This window comes from Anolis carolinensis, chromosome 1 (assembly GCF_035594765.1).
Source record: "Anolis carolinensis isolate JA03-04 chromosome 1, rAnoCar3.1.pri, whole genome shotgun sequence".
NCBI classification, from domain to species: domain Eukaryota; kingdom Metazoa; phylum Chordata; class Lepidosauria; order Squamata; family Dactyloidae; genus Anolis; species Anolis carolinensis.
Window position 1 is genome coordinate 249,441,991 of NC_085841.1, and position 27,353 is coordinate 249,469,343.

Consider the following 27,353-nt stretch of genomic DNA (forward strand, 5'->3'; position numbering starts at 1 on the left):
GATAGATCGAAAAATAGGCTTGGCATACAGAAAGAGGAAGGTTCTTACTGTATATGAATAACAGAAAAAGGTTCATGGTTGCAAGTTAAAACGAAGTTATTAAAGTACAGGGGAAGAGATGTAGCTATGCAAACATATATGGGCAAAGTTGTGTAAAATCATGGAGATGCCTTAACTGTTATATCCTTTATAGGCAATAAATGTCTTTTATCAGCTGCAGCAATGATTGCTAGGATAAAAGCCCATGGATGCATAGTCGGAAGAGACTCCAAGGACCATTCAGTCCAACACCCTGACATCAAGGAACGCACAATTAACACAGATGGTCAGCAGATGACCATTTAACTTCTGCTTAAGTCTCCTCTGTGGAGAGAAAAGCAGGGTATAAATAGGCATCATCATCTCCAGAGAAGGAGACACAATCACACTCTGAGGCAACATATTCTTTTGCCAAACAGCTCTTACTGTTAGGAAATTCTTTCTAATGTTTAGGTGGAATCTTTTTCTCTGCAATTTGAATCCATTGCTCCCTGTTCTAGTCTTTAAAGCAACAGAAAACAAGCTTTCACCTTCCTCAATGTGACATCCTTTCTAACATTTAGATGTGGCTATCAGGTCCACTTTCAGCCTTCTCATAGCCGCCCCGAGTCCCTTTGGGGAGATGGTGGTGGGATATAAAAATAAAGTATTATTATTATTCTCTAAGCTAAGGATCCCCAGCTTCCTCAGCCATTCCTCGCAGGGCTTGTCTTCCGAAACTTTGATTGTTTTGGTTGCCCTTCTCTGGACGTGTTCCAGGTTATCAATATCCTTCTTGAATTGTTGTGCCCCAGAACTAGAAATGGTATTGCAGGTAAGATCTGACCAAAGCAGAATAGAGTGGGACTATGACTTTCCTTGATCTCGACATTAGAGTCCTGTTGAAGCAACCTAGAATTAATTGCATTGGGTTTTTGTTTTGTTTTTTGCTGGGCCCAAGAAAAGGGATTTTTATAGTTTCTTAATGTATAGACAGGAGTGAAATGGGAAAAGTGAGAGGTATAATTGCGCAGGTGTGAGTACACACTTACTGGATACTAAGTTGTGTTTGGAATTGTTGCATTCCTTCAAGTCATTTCTGATTTATAGTAACTCTAAAGCAGTGGTTCTCAATCTGGAATCCCAGATGTTTTTGGCCTTCAACTCCCAGAAACACTAACAGCTGGTAAACTGGCTGGAATTTCTGGGAGTTGTAGGTCAAAAACATCTGAGGACCCCAGGTTGAGAACCACTGCTCTAAAGCGAACCTATCAAGAGGGCCTCTTGGCAAGTTTTCATCAGATGAGGCTGAGAGTGACTTGCCCAAGGTTACCCAGTGAGTTTCCATTTCTAACTGTGGTTTCAAATAGAAGGGTAATATTATCTTCATCTCCCGTTCGATACACTGGCTTTGTTTACACAATGACTGGGTTGCAGATAATCCCAGTTTATCATGTGATGTGCCCTTTGCCTTCCAGAGGGAGTGTTTGAACACATTGTCCCATTCATGGTTTATCATGATGTTCTTTTCTTTCTCTAAACAAAGAGTTGTAAGCCATGGTGTGCTGTTGGCTTCTGACTCTGGAATAGATATGATGACACAACCTCTAAGTACAGTACAGATAGAGAAGAAGCTTGTCCATTGTTTGTTAATTCACTTCTGCCTTCAGTTGGAGCCAAGGGGGATGATCAGGCACATAAGTGAGAATACTGTTCAGTCCTAGTAAGGATAGATTTTGCTACAATCTTGGCCCATTTAATCTCGTATAATTCTTTGGGCGGGTTGTTTCTCATCAAAGAAAATACTGGCTTCTATTTCTAAAACAATGCAATGTTGAAACAAATAAAAATAATGATAACATACTTACAGAAACATATTTTCCTTAATTGAATAGTTTATTGAGATATAAAATGCTGCAAGTCCAAAAACTTCTTCAGAGGAGAGCACAAAGTGAAATAGAGAAATGGTAAAGATAATTTCTGAGAAATCAGTATCTACATGGACCAGAAAACACCTTTATTTCTGACCAATTGTCTGTTCTTTCTTTCTTCTTTCTGTCTTAAAAATGCAAAATATCACTTTTGAAATTGCTATTTCAAATATCCTAGAATTTTTGCAGAGCATAAACAATTTTTCTCAGTTTATAGAATATATGAAATGTTTTTAAAGTGTAATTTATATTTCTTTTAGGTTTGCTGATTTTATCAGAGGAATGCTGAAACCTATACTTCTCCTGTTATTGTCAGGAGCAACTCTGTCATCCATCTGGTTTACTTTGACATGTTTAACCACTGTCATTCACCTCCCTTTAACAACAGGTATGAGAATGCTAATGTTCTTCTTTTGCATATATTTGTTTGATGGTGGTTGTTCAGTAAATGGGATACTGGAGAAATAATTTGTAATGCAAATTATTGCCATATAAAATAATTCTCATTTTGAATTAAACATAGCACAAGGGAGAATTGATATGCTATTCCGGAAGCCAAAGTCACTGAATGGTATCGCAAGGCATTTTGTAAATATAGTATCCCCGATTCCTTGAACTCAGTGACATACCTTGCTACACTTGTACAAATCTATGTGTACATTTCAAGGCTTGAACTAAACCCTTGAAATGAAGAAAAGGCAAAAAAATAATTACCTGTAAGTTTATGTTTAATATAAAGCAAAAAAGGGGGCTTTTGAATTTTATTACCTTGAATTATCTTTGGCAAGTTTTTCCAAGTTTGCTCTTTATTACCTAAATTTTTTGATGAAAGTGATCAATAATAACTTGTTAACCTGGTTTCCTTGGGATTCAGGTGGATATTTCTGTATTTCTTTTGTGGTCATGACACAAACTTGTTTGGAAATAGGAAGCTCCTTTGACATACATGGAGTGTATTGAACTAATGAACTTCATGATTTCACCTTTGCTTGTGGTGCAATTATATAGAAAACATGTTTGCCCTAAGTAATCTCAAATTACTCTGCAATCATAGTGCTGTTTGTAAGTTTGGAGCAACACTGACAAAGATTTCTCATCTGACTTCACATTATGTTTTGATATCATAACATAATTTCTGTTTCTCCTTACACTATCCCACTTACCTAAAATTCAGATTCCTTCATTCTACCACTTCTGATTTTTTCATAGCATCCTCTATCTGTAGGTGCTATTTTGCAGATGAGATGTTTGATTTGAGAAATCCAGCATAAAATTTTAATATTTGTATTTTTAAGCTTTGCATATCTGATTTACCCACTCAATAAGGTATTGTAGGTGCACATTACTTGCCATGTTTTGCCATGTTTTTAATATTTGTTTTGGCCTCCCATCTATTCTTTCCTAATTTTGAAAGCATTTTCTCCCACTTTTGTGGATTAACTACCATTATTTTCTGTTTGCCTGTTTCCCTTCAGTGATTTTCAATTTCCCCATTCCTTTTTGGATCCCACACTGAACTTGTTCCTGTTCAGCTTACTAAAAGACCAGTTGCTTAGAAGCCAAAGTGGCATGTAGAGCTCCTTGACTACATTTGAACGTTAATAGCCGGAGAGATAGGCAACAGGGGAGTTTGTTACCTTGGTGGCCACTCTCTGGAGCTCTGTACAAAATCAGTCAGCTGTTCTCATCCCATTGAGGAGGTTTTCTTTCTAAAGTTAAGAGCCGTATAAGATGTTTATTGAAGTTGAGAGGTGCCACTGCCTGGATGCCGGTTCACAGAATTCATTCAGGGCTGGTAAACTAGAAGGACTTGAAATTCATTGCTGCTGAGTTGAGAAGTATTGTAATGTACTCTTTTTAAGTAGGTGTACTGTTAGTCTTAAGTATTGTGCTATACCTTACTTTGAAGAGTAACTATGCTTCCTTATACTTAAAACTTTTAAAGAGTCTATGAACTGAACTTCGACACTTATGTTTTATACCCCTTTTTATGCTGATCTGTAAACACAGAAGCCCCCCTTCCAGCAATACCACTGTGCTTAGTTTTACTTAGTTTCATTGAGTACCCTTCCTCTATGACTACGTACTTTCTCTATTTGAATGAGTCTGTTTTATTCAAATTAACTTTGAGATCTCCAAATTGTCTTTGGTGCATAGCTGTAAACCAGATAATGAATATATAGCATATTGTATTTGACTGAGAAGGGAGAAAACACCTCAATTTTACAATGATTCTGTTGATTCTGTGATCTTTTTTTCATATTTTAAAATAGTTAGCTCTGGAATCTTTGTTTTTAAAAACAAGTGAGCTATTTTTAGCAGCAGAACAAAACCAAGGTTTGTGGAAATTGTCTGCGATAGCAAATAATTGCAATATTCTCCCTCATCAAAGATAAGAGAATTATCCCCTTTGGTTTGTCTCCACTGTTGTCAGATCCCGGCAGTAGAGTAGATTTTGACAGTGTTGATCCTGTCTGAGCTTCACAGCAAAACAAACATACACATTTCATTTCTTATTTACCTGAACAAATATGGCCAAGCTTTGCCGTGTGAAAATCCATCTTGCTTCTCTTTGTCTTTTACAAAACCTAGTGTTCCAAAACAAAACTGATTTCTCTAGTTGTGCTTTGCAAGTCTCAAATCACATTTGCAACATTTTTCAAGATTTTACCACACCAAAAACATTATTATCTGAGAATAACTTAAGCTTCTCCGTTGTCTCTTACTTTCGATAACATCCAATTTCTTTGCCTTTTCAAAATGTTAATATATTTTTTTTAGAATTATGTAGTATTGATAGATAATCACATGGATGGATTTCGTGGGTTGCTTCTGATTTCTTCAAGGCCTTTCTGATGGCCTCCTTCAAGACTAGAAGGAGTTTGTGGTTCTGTGAAAAAAAAGTAAGAATTTCTATGTGAAACATCTTATATAGAACTAAACTCTTGGTGAAGAAAATATCAATCAACATGTGTTTTGTTTCCTTGTCTCTGTAGTGGCTTAGTGATGACCTAATGTTTGCTTAGTTGAGGAGCCAGGGAATTTGTGATGAGCTTACTACTCTCACTTGAATGTTACTGTTTATTGTGAAAAGAAACTGAGTCATAGATTTGAAGACATCATAAGGGTTTTTCATTCCACCCCTCCCATGCAGGAAAACACAAAGTACTTTTGACAGATAGCCATCCAGCCTCTGTTTGAAAACCTCCAGAGAGGGAGACTCCACTCCAAGGCAGTGTATTCCATTGTCAAACAGCTTTTACTATCAGATAATTCTTCCTAATGTTTACATGGAATCTCTTTTCCTGTAATTTGAATCCATTGCTCTGTGTCCTGGTGTCTGAATGAGCAGAAAACAAGCCTGCTCTCTTCAGTACAACATTCTTTCAAATATTTAAACATATCTCCTCCTTTGAGCCAACAAGAGCTTTAAGATCGACCGGAGAGGCCCTGTTCTCAGTCCCACCCCCTTCGCAAGCGCGATTGGTGGGGACGAGAGACGGCCTTCTCAGTGGTTGCCCCTCAGCTGTGGAACTCCCTCCCCAGCGACATCAGACAGGCACTAGCTCTTCTGGTTTTTAGAAAGAAGTTAAAGACCTGGCTCTTTACACAAGTGTTTGAAGAATAAGTTATCATGGAATTTGGCACAGTCTGAATAAGGATTATGAGCAAGGATTATGGATGAATGGAACCATGCACTTTACATTTTTAATCTGTTTTTGTTCTATGTGTTGATGCAGCGGCCTTTAGTTTTTCAGCTATTGCATCACACTGTTATGTCATGTTCATCTACTGAGAAATGCAATTTATCACCTGTCAGAAGTTCATCATCATGAAACCACAGACCAAGATCCAAGATGCCAAACAGTCCCCAGTGACACCATCTGCAGAATCAGTTATTCACCTCCACTATCCTTCCCTTGCTTCCTGGACTTTGTCCTTCAACTGTTAAGAGAGACAAAATGACCACCTGTGCATCAAGGTCTTTCAGCTTCCTTCCCAGAGCCTTGCAATCCCTTAATAATGCCCTCAAGGCTGTATCTAGCAGTGTCATTGGTTTCAATGTATACCAAAGACAAGGGGTAACAGTGAGTGGGCTTAAAAAGTCTTATCAGCCTCTCTGCTATATCATTAATTTTTCCCCAGGCAGACCTATCAGGAGTCCACTACTACTACTACTACTACTGCTATGCTTCACCTGAGAATTGGCATGGGCCATTTCATATGCGGAATCTTCCACAGCCACCTGGTGTCTGTTCTACCACGTCCACCAGGGTTTATTAGTACAAGAATCATAGAATCATAGAATAGTAGAGATGAAAGAGACCTCATGGGCCATCCAGTCCAATCCCCTGCCAAGTAGCAGGAAATCGCGTTCAAAGCACCCCCAACAGATGGCCATCCAGCCTCTGCTTAAAAGCCTCCAAAGAAGGAGCCTCCACCACAGTCTGGGGGAGAGAGTTCCACTGCCGAACAGCTCTCACAGTGAGGAAGTTCTTCCTGATGTTCAGGTGGAATCTCCTTTCCTGTAGTTTGAAGCCATTGTTCCGCGTCCTAGTCTGCAGGGCAGCCGTTGTTCCGCGTCCTAGTCTGCAGGGCAGTAGAAAACAAGCTTGCTCCCTCCTCCCTATGACTTCCCTTCACGTATTTGTACATGGCTATCATGTCTCCTCTCAGCCTTCTCTTCTGCAGGCTAAACATGCCCAGTTCTTTAAGCCGCTCCTCATAGGGCTTGTTCTCCAGACCCTTGATCATTTTAGTTGCCCTTCTCTGGACGCTTTCCAGCTTGTCAACATCTCCCTTCAATTGCAGTGCCCAGAATTGGACACAGTATTCCAGGTGTGGTCTGACCAAGGCAAAATAGAGGGGTAGCATGACTTCCCTGGATCTAGATGCTATACCCCTATTTATGCAGGCCAGAATCCCGTTGGCTTTTTTAACAGCCGCATCACATTGTAGGCTCATGTTTAACTTGTTGTCCACGAGGACTCCAAGGTCTTTTTCACACGTACTGCTGTCGAGCCAGGTGTCCCCCATTTTGTATCTTTGCATTCCATTTTTTCTGCCGAAGTGAAGTATCTTGCATTTGTCCCTGTTGAACTTCATTTTGTTAGTTTCGGCCCATCCCTCTAGTCTGTCAAGATCATTTTGAATTCTGCTCCTGTCTTCTGGAGTGTTAGCTATCCCTCCCAATTTGGAGTCATCTGCAAACTTGATGATTGTGTCTTCTAACCCTTCATCTAAGTCATTAATAAAGATGTTGAACAAAACGGGGCCCAGGATGGAGCCTTGCCGCACTCCAAGATGAAGAAGACGCATTGGTGAGCACCCTTTGGGTTCGTTCACTTAGCCAATTACAGATCCACCTAACCGTAGTTTTGTCTAGCCCACATTTTACTAGTTAGTTTGCCAGAAGGTTGTGGGAGACTTTGTCAAAGGCCTTACTGAAATCCAGGTACGCTACATCCACAGCATTCCCTGTATCGACCCAACTTATAACTCTATCGAAAAAAGAGATCAGATTAGTCTGGCATGACTTGTTTTTGGTAAATACATGTTGGCTATTAGCAATGACTGCATTTGTTTCTAAATGTTCGCAGACCACTTCTGTAATGATCTTTTCCAGAATCTTGCCTGGTATCGACGTGAGGCTGACTAGACGGTAATTGTTTGGGTCGTTCGTTTTCCCCTTCTTGAAGATAGGGACCACATTTGCCCTCCTCCAATTTTCTGGGACTTCTCCTGTTCTCCAAGAACTCTCGAAGATAATTGTCAGTGGTTCTGAAATAACCTCAGCTAGTTCCTTCAGTACTCTTGGATGTAGTTGATCTGGCCCTGGCGACTTGAATTCGTTTAGAGCGGCCAGGTGTTCCTGCACAACTTGTTTCCCTATTTGGGGTTGGATTTCCCCAGATCCTTTTGTCCATTTCATGTTGCTGAGGTTGAAGATGGCTTTCTTTTTGTGAGAAGACCGAGGCAAAGAAGGCATTAAGTAGTTCTGCCTTTTCCCTGCCCCTTGTCACCATCACCCCATCTTCTTCTTGCAGAGGCCCTATGTATATATAAAGCTTGTATATGTAAAGATAACTCAAATTCAAGATTTGCTGGATTCTCTTAATTTTGTCAGTGTGAGGTCAACATTGTTTCATATAGCCTAAGTCTATTTAATGAGTATCTTTTCCCAGAGAGCTTCGGGGAGAAAAGAGATGGGAAATTACCAAAATTGACTTCTTCCTTTGATATATCAAACAGTCTTTGCTTCTCTAGCAATCTTTAGCAGCTATGCCTGGAACTGTCCACTAATACCTTTATGGCAGACAAGCACAATGCATCGTCCCCTTTAAAAGCTTTTCCCTATACCAGTTTGTATGCCTGCACATATTTTAGCACTTGGCACAAAGACATTTAAAGTAGAATCCATTAGTCGTGATTAGTTGCAAAAGGTCAGATTCTCTTTTAGATCCAATATCTTTTCTTGATACAGTATTACTAGTAGGGTTTGGTTGTTATTTTGGATCTCATATTTCCAAGTAAAATTGCCTTTGGTAGTTTTACTTTGGCTGTCATGTTAGGGTCCTTTGGAATAATGGGCCTTTATGAAATTGCTTTTTTACATTTTTAAATTGTTGTACATTATGAAATTAGTCACAGTTTTGTCTCTGTGAACTATATGTGTTGAAGATTTAGCTTGCTGTGTGTTTTAGGGATTTAGTATGCTGTTGGCCCTCCATATCCACAGATTTTATATACACAAATTCAACCATCCTTGAAAAAAACATTTTTAAAATCCCCCAAAACTAACATTTATTTTGCCAATTATGATTTTGATATAAGAGACACCACTGTACTTCTCCATTATACAGTATATAACGGGACTTCAGTATCTACAAGTTTGGGTATCAATGGGAGGGCCTGGAACCAAACCCCAATTGTCAATTTCTTCATATTTTCATATCTTCCATGAGCCTTTCCAAGGAATAGGTTTGGATTTTGAGACTGTTTTTGATGTTGTTTACCTGTCCAACTAAATATTAAGTGCAATTTATAATTTCTTGATTTATACATTTTGGATTGAAAAATTGGTCTTGCACCCATCTTAAGGGTGGAAATATACTGGCTATTTAAGTTCTAATTTACAGGGCTTCATGCTGTCTTTATTCCTGAAGGTAATGATGCAATATAATGGTGACCCCTGCGCTCCAGAGTAATTGGGAGAAATGGCACATTTGAATTGATTTGGTTGAACCTATTCTTTTTCATGTTAATTAAAAGTTTCAGAGTGTAGAGTGTATTTCAGTTAAAGTATGGAGTTCAAATGCAGGGCAGCGCTCAGTGACACTCTGGCTTTGGGGCGGGAATGTGAGATGGTTGCTTAAGAAGTCAGCGCTGGTTCAGCATTAATGCCAAAGTGGCCCTATATTGACATCAGAGGTCATGGGGGCATTGACAGTTCCTTGAACTGTGAAGAAGCCACATACTGTATGTAGCAAAAGCAGTTGATCAATGTGTCCAAGTCTCTGTCTTAGCAATTATAGTAGAATATTTTACATTTTCAAGGCACTTCGGGTTCATTAAGTGTTCATAAGTACTCCAGTAAATGGATACTTGTAGTGCTGGGCTTGTTGTATGAGGGAGATGCCAAATATGAAGTGACAAGACCAAACTAGTTTTTAGTTGGTGCCTCCAAGGGTTCTCTTTCCTGAGTGTTTAGTTAAGTTGCCCATAGTAAAACCTATAAGTTAATAAAACAATGTAGTGCTGCTCTCTCGCTCCTTTCCCCATATCCCTGGGGAATGTCGTCTTGTTTTTGCAAATGCATCCATTACTTTGACTATTCAAGAATATGCAAATATTTATATTAATATTGCAAGAATGACGCTTTTACTGTAAGTACTTCTCTGCCAGTGCTACTTGCATTTCAGAAGGGCGTGAGATCATACCAAATCATACATTATTGAAGTGGCTTCACCAGCTTTTGATTTAAGAAGCTGGGAGATGGCTTCTAGAAGAGAAGGTTAGTGACTTGGAAAGTTTATGATAAAAATCCAAGTTGTACTTCCAGTCAAACACACAGTTAGTCAAGCTGAATCAAAGTAAGTGTTATGTCCAGGTCTGTGCTGGATATTACCTTGTTTCAGTCATAACATCAACGTTATTGTTTTCAGAAGAAACAAACCTTATTAGCACCATTCATTGGGAGAAAGTATACCTTGTTTAAATCCTGTTACGTGCCATTTGTTTTCTTCAGCTGTTGCTGTTTGTCTTCCCTGACATAAACACCCTTCTTTCTCCTTTCCAGAGTAATTTCGGCAGTATTGGGAATCCGATATTGAATTGGAATATATCAGAGTTCTGTGTAGTCAATCAATTTTCACTATGAGCTGTCATCACCACACTAAAGGAAAGCCAATTCAAAACGAGTGAGCTGACATTATTGAGCTAAGGAAAGCCAGTTCAAAATTATGCTGTTTGGATTGTTCACATGATGATTACAGTCAGAAAGGGATCTCAGTGAACAGAATCACACCACAATGCTGTGTATCTCAACACGCTCATTCAGAGTATGTTGCTAAAGTAATCTTGAAAAATTGCTTAAAGCATGGAGATCTTGGCAAAAAAAGGTAACAAAATCCTTCCTTGCTTTTGACTCAGCACTGCTTTTTGCGGAAAGAATATTAGGTTAGCTCAAAGAAAGTGGGGAAAATATGAAAGCAAGACTACCGAATGAAAGTAAGTGGCCTATGTATGATCCTATCAAAGTTGAAGCATTTTAAAGCTTGCTTCAGATTGTTTTTACTTAAATACATGTGTATGATCTTGTCACTAGATTTGGCTAGATAGGTTCCAGTTTAAAAAAGGTATTTATGCATTCATAACTTCTGACACTTGAACTTGAAGGGCCTCCCAAATCATCTTGTTTGAAGGAACTTTGAAGGACCTTCTGTTGTCCTTTACCTGTTACCCTTAAGCAACTTGATGCAATTGTGATGGAGACAAATCCCTTTCCTCAATTCTGCGTATTCTTCCTTCCCTTGGTCCATGGAAGAAGTAGTAATGAATTCTGCCCCTGGCGGCAGCTTCAGTCAGCTGGCCATAGGCAGGAAACTGAAATGTGCAGCAATTTCAAGCAGCAGTTTGCTCCCGAAGGCCACATAAATTGTCTCAAAGCCATGAATCATGACTTCACTATTTCAGTAACAGCCCAACTGAAATTGTGTTGAGTTCTTCAGGGGCACTCTTTGGCATTTTTATTGAAGTTCCCTGCTGGTTTGCTTGCCCCAAAAAGTCCACTTCTCTTCACAAATGAGTTCAATGATCCTTATTAAAGAGGCTCAGTTTAGACCAAACTCACCAGAGAAACCTTACACCACTATTGCATCATGCTAATTATATGTATGTGGTTGTTTCTAATATATACATATACCCTATTAGATATTAAATTATCAAATAATTCAGATCTTCCCACTCCCCCCGCCACCCAGTACCCTACTTTGAATTGTAAACAGCAATAGTGATAACTGAGATATACAGCCAAAGATCTGATCTTTAGAAGAAAATGCTAGGCTGTGTGTTGAAGGGTTTTGCATCTGCTGTCTTTAGAGGAAGGCTGAGAAACTAAAGAAGTATTCAGCATTTACTTGAGGATGGCGTTGTGGGGAAACATTTTGTTATGGGTATTTACAAGCTTCATCAATCCATAAAAAAAATCCCAAGGCATATGAAAAGCATATCTGTTTATCTATCTATGTGTATATATTCCTTGCCTGCTTTGGAAGGTTGTTTCTGTAGGCAGACATCACTAAAATATGTCTTATTAGTAGTGAGCCTAAGCAAGCCTTGTGCCACCTACACTTTCTGACAGCACAACTTTAGGTTTCATTCAAAGTTAAACCGTGGTTCTTCTTAGGATTAAGCAGTATAGAGTTCAAACATTATTGAATTGTGTTGAGCCCAGACCTTGAAGCAAACAGTGTAGCTGCACCAAAGAAGGAGACAAGAGGTGGAATGTGAGAACTCAGGCCTTGACTAGGCTGGTTGCCATCCACATAAACCATGCCCAAAGTGAGTTAACAAGGATTAAGAAGGCCTAAGCCACTCAGATGAGCAACGTTGCTGAAAGAACATTTCAGTATTTGCCAGAGATCTTCATTGTGTATATTCATCTACACATTGATTTCCAGTTCGGTTTTGCCATTTGTTCAGCATAAATCCTTGATTAGCAGTGCTTGCAAAAGCCATGGCTTACAAATGAGATGATTTCTAAGTACAGTAGAGTCTCACTTATCCAACATAAACGGGTAAATGGATAAGCGAATATATTGGATAATAAGGAGGGATTAAGGAAAACCCTATTAAACATCAAATTAGGTTATGATTTTACAAATTAAGCACCAAAACATCATGTTATACAACAAATTTGGCAGAAAAAGTAGTTCAATACGCAGTAATGCTATGTAGTAATTACTGTATTTACGAATTTAGCACCAAAATATCACCATGTATTGAAAACATTGACTCCAAAATGGCTTGGTTAATCCAGAACATTGGATAAACGAGTGTTGGATGAATGAGACTCTACTGTAGTTGTACTTTAAATTATCCTAGATTGCAAAGAAGACAAATTTTATTTGTACTGTTTACAGCACACCAAAAATATACAATAAGGCGGGAAGCCCAGTAAGAGGGTTTGCAGTTTACCTATTGTCATGGTTTCTATAAAAGATATAACATCTAGTACTAGTAGCAATCTGTTTTCTGCCTTAACTGTTATTGAAAATGTGAAATCAGACCTTACTGGGACTGAACAATATCTACTGCACTGCTCTCACTATTTTACCCCATACAAAGGAAAAGTTTAAAGCTGATAATTAAGCAGCAAAGTTTCTTACAATTCTCATAAAACCTTAATAGTGTACTGTGTGGTAACAGGCTTCCCCATAATTAATTTACAGAATCACATAAAAACAAACACATGTCTCCATAGGATATATTAATCAGCTTAGTACATTTAACTAGAATGATTTTTATTCCAGTCTGCATTGATCGAATCCTTATCCACATGAAAAAATCATGAATATGGCTTTTAGTTTGGGAAGAAACTTGATTTGATATATTCCACAAAAAGTAAACGAATAAGGAAACCTCAGCAATATCCTGTTTGAAGTTTTGCTTCTCAAAGCCCAAGCAGAAAAAGAACACATGACCAAAGACACAAATGCGGGCATCATTTTAAACACTTAGTTAATGTTTTTATTTCCTTCTGGTTTCCTACCATGTTAACCCAAGTGAGTTAAGTTTATATAACTCTTGTTTTAATAAAGGAATACATAGGTTTATCACAAAGATATAGATGCTTGGTCACATTAACATGCTATATTAATATATTTCTATAAAGTAATGTCACTTCACAGGCTGGATCTACTGATCCTTTGGAAATGACAGCCTTGACATTTGCTTACTGGACTGAAGACTAGTAAGGGGAGTCCCCTACCATTCTTGGCAATCCCTGCCTTGAGATTCAGGGATTCTTGTTGGACAATTCTTATATGGGGTTCATTGGTCTCCTAAGAACATCTGTATGATAGTAGATAGTTTCTCTTCTTTCTTCAAGTGAAGAAAATGCTGGAGAGATGTTGCTACCTCTCAGTAAACATTTCCAAGAAGTTGTGAGAGCCATTCATAGTGGAGTTTGCAGATACTTCTGGAAATGCCAAGAGTTTCTTGTTTTCCTGCCCTTCTGTCTGCTGCTCTTCTTTTCAGCCGAAGCTTGTGTTTTCCCAGGGCATCAGAGGTACTGGCCATGGCTAAAGCTTCACCTGCTTTGCAAAGGATATGGATAGATGGTGCCCTCTTTTCTAAAGTTTGGTTTACTTATTATTTTATTTTCGTCCCGTTTTTGTCCCAAAGCAGCTTACCTTAAAATGAAATAGCTAAAATATTCTGTACTACAAAATATAAAAGGTGTTAAACAACAATCCATTTAAACATTTTAAGAACTGTAAAAAGTTAAAAACATATTTAAATATACTACATATTAAAAAACAGCACTATTATTGCAGTAACCTGAATATTTAAAATCAGGTCTGTTTTAAAAAGAACATCTGCCAGAATACTACATGCACAAAAATGGAAAAGTGATTCAGTTCTTTCTAAAGGGGATTAGTTACTCAAACTTAACAGTTTAGCAGAGATTGACACACTTTTTGTTTTTATTATTTTTTTTTTAGCAAACTTCAAAGACATATTGGAAACTCCTAATTGATTTGGGGATGGAGGATGAGGGTGATATAATGACTGTTGGTTTTACCATTGATTTACTACAGAAACAGAATGTAACTCATAGATAAGACAGGGAGAGGTAGAATTTAAGGATAAAATTGTAACTGAGGAAAAAATAGTTGGAAGTGATCTTTTTCTTTGTTAATCTTATGCACATGTTGTGTTGTTTGTTTTTTGTATTAAGTGGGTTTTAGTTAGCAAATTGTAGTGTTTGTTATATCTATTACTCCTTTTTGTGTGTAGATTTTACTTAACAAGATAGATAACGATAAATAGACAGACAGACATAAAAGGGAGCTTTGTATCCTCGGAAGAGCCACCAAGAACACACAGTCTTTCCATTCAGATAATCTGGAGCTAAACTGTTTACGGCTTTATAGATCATAACTAGCAGTTTAAATAATGAAAACAAGTATTATAAATATAGAATCTTGTTCCTTCTCTTCTCTCTGGCTACATTTTCCTTTCTTTACCTTCCTTTGCAACTACTCCTAACTCGGGGTGTTGTGTAATGCTGAACTATAGTTAAGGCAAGGGATTTGGGGACTCAAGCCAGGGAGAAGAAGGCAGCATTCTTTCCCAGTCTTGCCCTGGTGCGTTGCAAACTACAGTTGGCAGGGAGCCAGTGTTATACTTTCTCCAGACCTGATTGATCTACTGTTGGTGATTGGTATTCTGTCAGAGGCATTAATAAAATTCTAATGAATCAAAATAGAATTACTGCTGTGTTGTCAAACCAGAAAATGAAATGCAAATTAGAAGGATAATAACATTTGCTATCCAAACTGCTGATACTGAATGAACATTCAGGCTTTCCAGTTTCACGGAAATTCTGTCATGAAAATGGAGCCACCTTTGTTCTGCTGAGTTCTGTGAATTCAAAAATGTACACTCAGCAATTAAGGTCCACCCTGTACAGCACATATTACATATTTGTATTTTACTTGTCCCATTTCTCTCACCTTTCCGGCAAGGTAGCTAACCATTCAATTCAAATAAAAAAATAAAACATAGCTGGTGTAAATAATAAAAACACAAAGAGACAACTAGACATTTAATCTAAAACCTAACTAGATGACAAAGGTCTGTTATCATTCCATTTGTGCATCCGTCTCTGTACATTGTTTTCTTGGAAAATCTTGTCTTTTTCTTTTTGTCTATGTACTCTTGCCTCTTCTAGATTGAATAAAGGTGTTTCCTTCAACACCTTCCTCTTGTTTTGTTTCCTCTGGCTCTTAAATCTGTCAAATGCCAAGCTATGAAATACAGTGCTGAAACCATGATTCCTTTTTATTTAAGAGGGATTAGAGAACACTGCCATTCCCAAAACCATGTTGCTGGGAAAAAACAATAAACAGAGATGATGTCACAGATTTACTGAGTTATAAATCTTACTAAGAAATACTTTGGGAAATCAGTGTGACTAGTGCTTGCCTCACTACAGTGGGAAGGACTGCTTGCCTTCACCACATTCAGTTTCTTTCTACTCTCCCCAGACTGTGTTGAACTAAATTTGGAATTGTACCTCTGTTTTTTTATCTTGAAGCTGCAGTCAAGGAACATACCAGGAGCAGGGAGAAAATACTGAATTTCTTAATTCAAAAATCTTAAGAGAGTGAAAGCTGTATATAAAGACCAAACTAAAACAGCCTATTTGAAGTCTGTGCCATTTATATTGTCTTTCTGGGTTTTCTCTCAAGGCACATCCTTCTTATCAAGAAGTCTGCCTCCGTGCCTCAAAGAAGAATTTTATCACGCAAGTGATCTGATGAATTGCTGTTTGTGCCTTATCTCGCCAGCCTTTGCTATCTCCTGTTCATGACTCCTCATATACTAACAAAAGGATATTTGTCAGCATCCCCAGGCCTCATCTAAAGATATATATAGAAGAGAAAATTTCTTCCTATGCTACATTTCTTAGAAATTTTGGGATTTCGAAAAGTAAAGATGTTATAAATGTCCTGACTTGTTCATATGCATATTCCTGTGGTGTTTAGACCAGGGCATGAAATGATGCAGCATTAACCCTTCTGATTAATTGAATACAATCAAAATATCATTAAATGATCTGAAATGGGACCCATGTTCGTGCTTCTTCTCTCTTAACTGCCTCTTTATACTCAAAGCTGTTTTGCCATCTTTAACCATGGTACCACTTACCAATCAGCACCAATCTGTTTGCTATTAAGGGTGATTTTGAGCCAACTGGTGTTGCTGGAGGTTAATACTCAGTCATGCAAAACTGCTACATTAAAGAATGTCTGTGTTACCTGTACTATAGACAACAGTGTCTATACTATATCCCATTATACTTGCTGGTGTTTATGTACCTTCCAGTTGATTCCAACCTATAGTGATCCTTCTACTTCTGTAGAAGTTTCTTGGCAAGGTTTATTCAGAGGAGGTTTCTCATTGACTTCCTCTAAGACAGTGGTTCCCAAACTTTGGTTTCCCCAAGTGTTTTGCATTTGCCCAGGTCAGCTGGTCCAGTGGTCAGGAACTGCTTGACATGAAATCCAAAATACCTGAAAGACCAACATTTGGGAACCACTGCTGTGAGGGTAGGAGATTGTGTGATGTTCCCAAGGACACCCAGGGGGTTTCAATTGTTGATTGAATATTCAAGCCTTGGTCTCCCAGTCCTATTCCAGGAATTAACCTACTATACTACGCTGCCTGTCCATTTAATTATTTTTAACTGAAATTACCATAGTGAAAAACTTCCCACGTTGTCATGTTGGAGAAAAACTATTTTGAAATATCTTTCTCCTCTTACTTTAGAACAGTTCCAAACAAAGAGTCTCCCTAGTGAAATCAAAGTGGTGAAACTATTATTTTCTCACCTATTTTTTCTATATAAGTATAAGGCAAGAACAGATTTTGGAGCCAAAATTGTGGATTTTGATATGACCTGTGGATAAATTAAGGATTATTCCACAGAGAGGGGAAAACACTGAGTCTCTCCTCTCTCTGCCCTTTTGAATGCAATTTCCCCACTCAAGTGTTTAAGATGTGGTTGGTGCTTCTTTTAGATTTCCTCAGGATAAACTAAGTTCTTGCCTTTCAACATTCTACTCAGAGAAGGGGGTGTTTCCTTTTTTTTTATAAGAGTTAAGACACAGTACTTATATTGATATGTGAATAAGTCGATCTGAATTTTTTGGGTCGATTTTTTAATTAAAATGTCTAAGGGGGCCAGGCTGTGGCGTAGCTGGTTACCGTGTTTCCCCGAAAATAAGACAGTGTCTTATATTAATTTTAGCTCCCAAAGATGCTCTAGGTCTTATTTTCAGGAAATGTCTTATTTTTCCATGAAGAAGAATTCACATTTATTGTTGAACAAAAAAATTAACATTTATTATATACTGTACAGTAGTTGTCATCACAAACCAGCATAACCAGACAAACTGTGAATCCTATCAAGAATTTCTTGTTACTACCAATATTTCCATGTACAACACTTTCTGGTACATACATTTACTGATCCTGCATGCTCTGGTGTTCTGTTCATTGGGCATGCTTTGAAACAAAAACTTTGCTAGGTCTTACTTTAGGGGGAGGCCTTATATTTAGCAATTCAGCAAAACCTCTACTAGGTCTTATTTTCTGGGGATGTCTTATTTTAGGGGAAACGGGGTAGTAGCCAGCTGCAATAAATCACTACTGACCTGAGTTCAAAGCCAGCCGGGGTCAGATTGAGCACCCAACCATTAAAAATAGCATAGCTCGTTGTTGACCTAAGCAACCTGAAAGATAGTTGCATCTATCAAGTAGGAAATTTAGGTACTGCTTATGCGAGGAGGTTAATTTAACTAATTCACAACACCATAAAAATCATCCAGCAGTGTGTGGAAGAATGAGGAAGTAATCCATCAAGGACTCGGTGTCACAGTGGATGATGAAGCAGCTGCTCCCCCTTTGGCCGGAATCAGCATGCCCTCATGAAGCCGGAAGCTTGAAAATGTTAAATTGCCTCTGTGTCTTGTCTCTGTCTCTGTCTGTATGTCGTATGGCATTGAATGTTTGCCATAAGTCCCCTTCAGGGTGACAAGGGCGGAATATAAATATTGTAAACAAACGATAAATAAATAAGGTTGTTTTTTCTGGCTTTCAAAAGAGTCATTTTGAGTACAGCAGAGTAGTCTCCTTACCTCTTCAGTAATTTACTCTATTTTGTACAAAAGGGATGGAGATCATATATGCGAGATGACAACTCATTCCTGATATCAAACTGCAACTCCCCCATTATTCTCCACTAGTGTCAGTGCTGTCTAATTTACAGTTGATCAGCGTTTGAGTGGACAGATGATCCTAGCCCTCTTTTTTACTGTGACGAAGATTAAACCTGTTGGAAGCTGGTTGTTTCCATGGGTTTAAGCACACTCTGTTATTTTCTGCGTCCTCCAGCATACGAGGGCCTGTGTTACGCAATAAACCAGTGCTAACCTCTCAGACTGAAGCAATCACAGAAAGCTAACTACCAGGTGTGTCTATACTTTTTTGTCTGCTTGATTGAATACTTCCTAATTGGTGTCCTGAAACCACAAATTCTCTTTTTGGATTGCTTGGAATCTCAACTTAGAAAGATTTACGTATTGAGTATTCTTCCTGTTCCAGAAGTAATGTAGTGATTCATATATTATGACATCAGTTATATTAGATACTAGGGCAAAGCATTTCAAATGTTGTTTTCCACAAAGGTGGAAGCCAGAACTTGTTCCGACCTTCAGCATTAAGGACAAGGAAGGTTCTATCATAGTTCTTTCCCAATTTAGTGCAGTAATTGACTATTTGTAGAACTGTTGTTTTGATTTATTTTAGAGTTAAGTAAATATAAGCAGATGGGTTTTTTTAAGAAACCAGATTTTTTAATGTACTACAGTTAAAGTACTAAAATGGAACCTTTCTGACCCAGTTTACTAAAAATACAATGCAGACTATAAATTTGAAGCAGACAAGTACCTTGGGAGCTGCAGGAACAATTACATTGTATGCAGTCTTAAGAAACAGCCCAAATCATTTTCTTTTTCCTGTGGTCATTTAGTGATTCAGATAGTCTGAATGTGTAGCAGTATTGAAAGCGCAGAGCTTGAGTTGAGAAATGTCAGGTGATGATGATATGTATGAATATGTATTTCTGTGCATGCATATATTCACATCATTTAGGAGGTGCAGAGGAGTGCATGTTCTGTTAGATCTCTTTTCCAGGTTTAGTCCTCCCATTGAAGCATGTACAAATTGGGGGTTAACTTGTGCAGTTTATAATGCAGAGAATCCCTTCTCAGGGCAGATCACAGAACATATACATGGCAAACATTCAGTGCTGTTAGCCATACAGGACAGACAACAGATAGAGGTATTTGTCAGCATTTTTCCAACTACAGCATCCTGGAGATTGTGGTCGATTCTGGCCACAGGAGAATGCTGCCACTCCATCCGCTATGAATATGAGCCCTTGATCACAAACTTTCCCCCCTGTTCTTTGATTGCCGGCATTTCTGGTATTTTCTTTTATGGTGCCATAAAATACCTCCCTGCTTAAGTGGTGCCTAATTTCTCTACTCACAGCTCACAGCCGTTTTCAAACTACTTAGGTTGACAGTGAGCTGGGCTGAAGATCAGGTGCTCTTCCCGACCCGGGCTTCGAATGCCAACCTTTCGGTCGGTAGAGATTTATTGCTGCTGGCGATTAGCCAGTTGTGTTCTCAATAAAAAAAAAAATAGCTACTGAAGATCAGTTAAGACTACAGTCTTTTCCATAAAACCAAACCACTAGCTACAAAGATATTCATGTCTATATTTTAGGTTATTACCATAGTTTCGTGACAAATATTTCAACTGACAGTACTTTCAGCCACTGTATTCACAGGAATTGCTTCTAGGTGGCTGTGATATGAGGGCTCAGACTTGGAACTGATGTGTGGTATACATTTTAAATTTTAATCTTAGGATGACCCAGATTAGACACTTTTCTTAGGAACACATTACTGGCCAGAGATTATATGCACATCATAGTTTAGGTTTTGTTAGTCTAAATTGGCAATAATGGACAGGGGGTTTTATTCCCTGCAGGAAAGAATGTTAATGGGGTTACAGTGTAGACATAATTGTGGTTTTGTTTTGATTTCAGCCACGTTGTACACATCCTCCATTTTGCTGGGCGTCTTCCTGAACAGCAGCGTACCTATATTCTTTGAACTCTTTGTGGAAACAGTCTATCCAGTTCCAGAAGGAATTACCTGTGGTGTGGTCACCTTCCTAAGCAACATGTTTATGGGAATACTCTTATTTTTTCTCTTTTTCTACCATGAAGGTAAGGATTGTTTAGAAGTTTTAAATTTGATAGGATGCTATCTTTTATGGGGATTTTTAGTTTTAATTTTAGTAGAAAGAGGAGCCTGCATAAATACTCTAAAGATCCCAGATCCCATCTGATCTTGGAAGCTAAGAAGGTTTCAGCTCTGGTAAGTACTTAGGTGGATCACCTATGAGTACTAGATGCTGTAGGCTGTATTTCAGAGGAAGGAACTGGGAGAAATGCCTCTGAGTATTCTTTGCCAAAGAAAACCCTATGAAATTTATGGAATCACCATAAAGACACACATGTATGCATGGACATACAGGAAGACAAACTACGTACATGCAGACCTTCCATTAATAATGTGTATAAGTATGGAGAACAAAAGACCTCTTTTGTATTGGTCTTTATCCATGTGCCAATCAAAGACAGTGCAGCAGCCTCCTGTTGCAAAGAATAGTGTAGTGTTATGACAGTTAACTACGATTGTAGCTAAGCAAGCTAAAGGAATGATGAAACTAACCCAACTCATGCTCTGGTTGCCCATGAGGGCGAGGAAAAGGTGTGATTTTTTTCTTCTTTTTGTGAAACTTATTTTTAGCTACTTTCCTTCCTTTTATAGTCCCTCCTGCCTTGTTTGAGACATGTTTATGAAGATCATAAACTGTAATATGTGAATGCGATATTTTTTTGTAATTTCAAGTTGCCAGTAGCCATTTCCATACAGAGGACTCTCAGCAAAAACTAGCTGTGTATACTTGGGACTCCACACCTCTTGCAAGAGAAACTGTGTAATCCTGTTCAGGATTCATGGAGGAGTGAGGGAGTTTTCAACAAGTGTGAAAGAAAAAGGGAACACTTTAAAAAACAAGTATTTTTCTTTAAAGTTGAAAAATAACATATCTGTATGCTTTATACCTCTGTATGAAGAAACATATTGTTGGGTGGTCCCATTTTGCTTCAGAATGATAGGCATGGGACTATCCAGCTCCAGTGCTGGGTTGAAAAAGGAGATTCCTGTAACAATATGTTGCAGCGTATCTCCAGCACATAAGAGCAGCCCTTATGTTCATGGCTCCCGACAGCACTTTGAGTGGTTTACAGAAGTAACCTTTTTTCTTCACTTTGCTAAAAGCTCCTTATGGTGTGCCATACAAAGCTAAAGGGCTCAGTATGAATCCTGACTGCAAGCTGTGAACGTTTATTGCCATTTTATGATTGTATTGGTTGAGCAGTGGTGTAGCTCAGAGCACAAATGGACACACACTGTATATCCCCAAGCCCCCAATGCTCCTCTCCAGAATACTATTAAGGACTCAAGCAGGCAGATGTTTGTTCTTTTTCTATTTCTTCTTCTTTAGCCATCTCTTCTGCTTTGTACCTTTCAAATTCTCTGGTTTAGCTACTATCGAGTACAGGAGAAGTGGAGAAAGCATGACCTAGACACCGCATAATCACCTAAATCCCCTTGTCCCTCCTACATTTTTCTTTAGAAAAATCATCCTGAAATTTCTCTGAAAAACTATCAAAACCATACTGCAAATCCTACAAGAACCTGACAGTTTAGGGCACCTTAGCCTCACCCTTAAGCACCCCTAGCTGCCATATTCAGCCTTTTTTGGGTGTTCTACAAAGAACTGAATGTCACTTCTGCTCATTACCAGAAAAAGCGGTGCAGCCTCTGGATGGTGTGTGGTGGAAATAGTTTCCATCCCAAGAGCTGCAGACTTCATTGCTGATCAGATCGTTTTTACAGTTTCCCAGTTCCTTCAGACGGTTTCCTTTCTTTAGGACAGAACTGAGAGATCCTTACAGAATAAGGAATTTCTGGATTTTAGGCAGCCTTTATCTCTCTCTCACTCTCTCTCTCTCAAAAGAGCACAGCAGGTAAAAAAAGAAGCTCATCTCTTTTGTTTTCACAGTGAACCCAATATTTTTCCTGAGCAGACAATTGAGAGTTATTCCAATATTTTCCTTCTTTCTATTCTCAAATGTTTGTGAGGACTGCAAGCTATGAAAGCTGTTTTAGAGAGTTTTAAAAATGTTTTTGTGTTTATTTGCACACATTTGTACTAGATTTATTTACCACCCTCTAGTTATTTATACATATTGGATTTCCAAAACAAAATACAATACACAAAATAGAATGATAACATTAAAGACAAAATAATCTTACAAGTTTGGGGAATACAAATATCTTTACCACATGTTCAAAGGATAACAATTTAGGTAGCCAGTTCATAATTTTCAAAAGATAGCCTGTGTACAACCCGTATAATCTCAGAATATGCATTTGATGCTTTATGAAATGCATTTTTATCTAGAACAGGGACACCATCTCACCTGTCCTATTCCTGGGGTTTTTGGGGGCACTGAATCAAATAATTGCATTGGATATATCACATCAGCTCTAGTTTCTTAGATATGGTTATTGTTATTTTCTATGAGTGAGCAAATAAAAACAGATATGACATATATTCTGTATCTCAAAACAGGAGCTGATAGGAGAAAACTGAGGCCATGTTTGAAGTCAGCAGGCCAAATATACCCAGAAATAGGTCTAACATTTGAGGCACCAACATGTGTGTTGACCAGTGTAATGGTCATAGTCTTTGGAAACCCGGGAAAGTTTGTTTAAGAGCTGCTGAGAATATTCATTTTATAAAGAGGGCTTTAAATGGATCATGGATTTGATCAGTCAGTGCTTGCAGTTAGTAGTATGAATGGGAAGGGCAAAGTAAACAAACAGTAGATCATACCTTTGTCCAGTAGAAACTGTTACTTATTTTTGGATGACCCTGTTTTCTTTCTGTATTGAAAGGAATTGGACCACCACGTTATTGCTTTTTGAATATACAGTAGAGTCTCACTTATCCAACACTCGCTTATCCAACGTTCTGGATTGTCCAACGCATTTTTGTAGTCAATGTTTTCAATACATCGTGATATTTTGGTGCTAAATTCGTAAATACAGTAATTACTACATAGCATTACTGTGTATTGAACTACCTTTTCTGTCATATTTGTTGTATAACATGATGTTTTGGTGCTTAATTTGTAAAATCATAACCTAATTTGATGTTTAATAGGCTTCTCCTTAGTCTCTCCTTATTATCCAACATATTCGCTTATCCAACGTTCTGCCGGCCCGTTTATGTTGGATAAGTGAGACTCTACTGTAATAGTATTATGTACTAGTATATGATTGATGTTTAGGGTTTTTTTCAAGTCAGGCTCACAAAAGGAAGGGATACCAGGGATCATATTGCTAACATATGTTGGCTTACATAAACCTTAAAACAATTTCACAAGAAAACCATCTTCTGCATTTTAGCTCATAGCATAGCCTTTGATTGTGTGAAAACCATGGATCACTCTGAAAGACATGAATATGCCACACCATTGGAGTGTCCTGATGCATGAGCTATATTCCAGATAAGAGTCTAATGTAAGAACAGAATAAGAAGAGACAATTGGGAAAGGGGCCAGGCAAGGCTATATTTTATCGCCCTATCTGTTTAATTTATATGCAGAACAGATCACCCAGCTTTTGGTAGATTAGACTCAGAGGAAGGAGGTGTGAATACTGGAGGACAAAAGATAATCAATTTGAGAAATGCAGATGACACCATGCTACTCTCAAAAATATAGCAAAGACTTGGGATTGCTGTTGAGGAAATTCAAGCAGAGTTATAGTTGAACATTAAGAAACAAAATGACCCCAGATGATTTTGTAACTTTAAAGTGGATGATGAATACAGCAAAATAGTCAAATATTTTATCTACCTTTTCTCAGTCGTTAATCAAAATGGAGATTGCAATAAAGAAACCAGAAAAAGATTAGAGGTTGGAAGATATGAAGGAACTAGATCTATATATATAAAAGAGTGATGGCATCACGGCAATTCACAAAACAACAAAACTACAGGCCCCCCAACCTCAAAATTTGACAACACAACCCATCATCCACGCCTCAAGGTTGATACAACAAAAAGAAAAGAAAAATAAAGTCCTAATTAGAGGGAGAGCAATAATTTTTTTTATCCAATTGCTGCCAGTTTAGAGGGCTAATCTCTGCCCACTTGGTTGCCTAGCAACCAAGGGACAGCCAGGATTCAGTTAGGGGACAGGCAGATTTAGGCCTCACTTAGACTTCTTCCACAGATTATCTAATTTGCACTGGATTATAGGGCAGTGTAGACTCAAGGCCCTTCCACACAACTATATAACCCATTTATAATCTTATATTATCTGCTTTGCACTGGATTATCTTGACTCCGCACTACCATATAATCCACTTCAGTGTGCATTTTATACAGCTGTGAAGAAGGAGCCTCATATAATCCAGTTCTGAGCAGAGAATATAAGATTATCAATATACAGTAGAGTCTCACTTACCCAACGTAAACAGGCCGGCAGGATAAGTGAATATATTGGATAATAAGAAGGGATTCAGGAAAAGCCAATTAAACATCAAATTAGGTAATCGGTATACAAATTAAGCACCAAAACATCATATTATACAACAAATTTGACAGAAAAAGTAGTTCCATGCGCAGTAATGCTATATAGTATTTACAGTAGAGTCTCACTTATCCAACACTCGCTTATCCAACGTTCTGGATTATCCAACGCATTTTTGTAGTCAATGCTTTCAATATATCGTGATATTTTGGACCTAAATTCATAAATACAGTAATTACTATATAGCATTACTGTGTACTGAACTACTTTTTCTGCCAAATTTGTTGTCTAACATGATGTTTTGGTGCTTAATTTGTAAAATCATAACTTAATTTGATGTTTAATAGGGTTATTCTTAATTCCTCATTATCCAACATATTCGCTTATCCAACGTTCTGCCGGCCCGTTTATGTTGGATAAGTGAGACTCTACTGTACTGTATTTACAAATTTACCACTAAAATATCACAATGAATTTAAAACACTGACTACAAAAACATTGATTATGAAAAGGCAGACTGCGTTGGATAATCCAGAACATTGTATAAGCGAATGTTGGATAAGTGAGATTCTTCTTTAATATGAAATAATTACTGGGATAGAATAATGCAGAAGAATATAATCTCTAAAACCAGGACAGTAAATAAACAGGGGAATTCCACACAGGAAACAATCAGGGCCAGCTAACACCTCCCAACAAAGTATTCCAATCATCAAAGTCTGGAAAATCCTCTGTTTTCTCAGGGCCACAGACAGTAGAAGCACATAAAATATCGCAAACAACACCACTCTGAAAACAAGGGAATTCCAGACAGGAAACAATCAGGGCCAGCTAACACCTCCCAACAAAAAATTCACTCAGGGAGGAAACAGCCAGGCTTTAAAGCTGCAAGGCCATTACATCCTAATAATTTTTCCTAATTGCAGCATTCATACTTGCCTCCAACAAACAAAAAAAAAACCAATCTGAAATATTGTATATTCACAACCTTTAGGAAATAATATCCCCTGATGGCGCAGCATGTTAAAGCGCTGAGCTGCTGAACTTCTGGACTGAAAGGCCACAGGTTTGAATTGGGGGAGCGGAGAGAGCCCCCACTGTTAGCTCCAGCTTCTGCCAACCCAGAAGTTCGAAAACATGCAAATGTGAGTGCATCAATAGGTACTGCTCCGGCGGGAAGGTAACGCCGCTCCATGTAGTCATCCCACATGACCTTGGAGGAGTCTACGGACAACGCCGGCTCTTCGGCTTAGAAATGGAGATGAGCACCAACCTCCAGAGTAAGACACGACTGGACTTAATGTCTGGGGAAAACCTTTACCCTTGACCTTAACTACCACCAATTCCTCAATACTTTATTTCCCATACCACCAGACTTCGCCACAGCAACGCGTGGCCGGGCACAGCTAGTAAGATTCTAAAGTATAAAGATGTAATCAGAGAATACCAAAGTCAAGGTCATTCATACTACAGTAGTTGGATTTTCTATCTCTGATTGTGATAGCAGAACAGTGAAGAAGAGGTATGGAAAAATTAACTAGTTTTGGTGTTGGAGTTGAGTTCTTCAGATTACATAGACTGCTAAAGAGATCAATAAATGGGTCTTGGAGAACATCAAACCCGAACTCTCTCTAGAAGTCAAAATGATTAAATTGATGCTGTTGTTCTGTGTCCACATTGTGAAAAGATATGACTACTGTAATGGTAGGTAAAATGAGAAGCATTAGGAAAAAGGAAGACTGCATCATAAGATGATAGACTCAAGGAAGCCACTGCCCTGAATTTACAGAATGTAAGCGGGGCAGTTGATGACCAGATGCCTTGGAGATCTCTTATTAATCGGGTCACTGTAAGTTAACACTGACTTGAAAATTATCAATGATACAATGTGTGTGCCACATGGCAGCTCTTCGCATTCATTGCTTTTCCTTTTTGAAAGAAGAGTATTTTAAGTGTCAACAGTAATTTATTTGAAATTTCCAAACATCACTCATTTTGAGCACATATTTTTTTAAAATACACATACTTTGAGACTGGATAACAATAAATATAAACAGCAATTGTAAGTGTATCTTGGTATCTCCCAGGCGTCTATTTGCTGTACACTTCATGAACAAATCTGATTAAATCATTTTTCCCATTCCAATTTCTATAGACTGTTTACGGCTGTTAAGCATTAAGATCAAAGTTGCTTCCTACCTTATTTCTTTAAAGAAACAATGAGTTCTTTGTATTTTTAGAAGCTGATAGGAGTTCTACCAAGCAGCATTGTTTACCAAGAAAGAAATCCATTATTCTAAAGTCCCATTCATACCTTAGTAGTCCCATTTTCTAGAAACCTAGATGGGAAGAAGCTTCCTTTC

The 27,353-nt window shown here is 38.1% G+C and overlaps 2 protein-coding genes across 2 annotated transcripts in view; one reads left to right on the forward strand and one right to left on the reverse strand.

Moving 5' to 3' along the window:
- slc49a4 (solute carrier family 49 member 4) overlaps nucleotides 1-27,353 on the forward strand; it is a 99,572-nt gene that overhangs the window by 65,616 nt on the left and 6,603 nt on the right. Inside the window, exons 7-8 of the mRNA XM_003214920.4 lie at nucleotides 2,210-2,337; nucleotides 20,359-20,541. Of these exons, the coding sequence (XP_003214968.2) occupies nucleotides 2,210-2,337; nucleotides 20,359-20,541 (311 nt within the window). The remainder of the gene's footprint in view (nucleotides 1-2,209; nucleotides 2,338-20,358; nucleotides 20,542-27,353) is intronic.
- sema5b (semaphorin 5B) overlaps nucleotides 1,896-27,353 on the reverse strand; it is a 583,141-nt gene continuing 557,683 nt past the window's right edge. Inside the window, exon 24 of the mRNA XM_062971530.1 lies at nucleotides 1,896-4,839. Coding sequence (XP_062827600.1) covers nucleotides 4,705-4,839 — 135 coding nt within the window. The 3' untranslated portion in view covers nucleotides 1,896-4,704. The remainder of the gene's footprint in view (nucleotides 4,840-27,353) is intronic.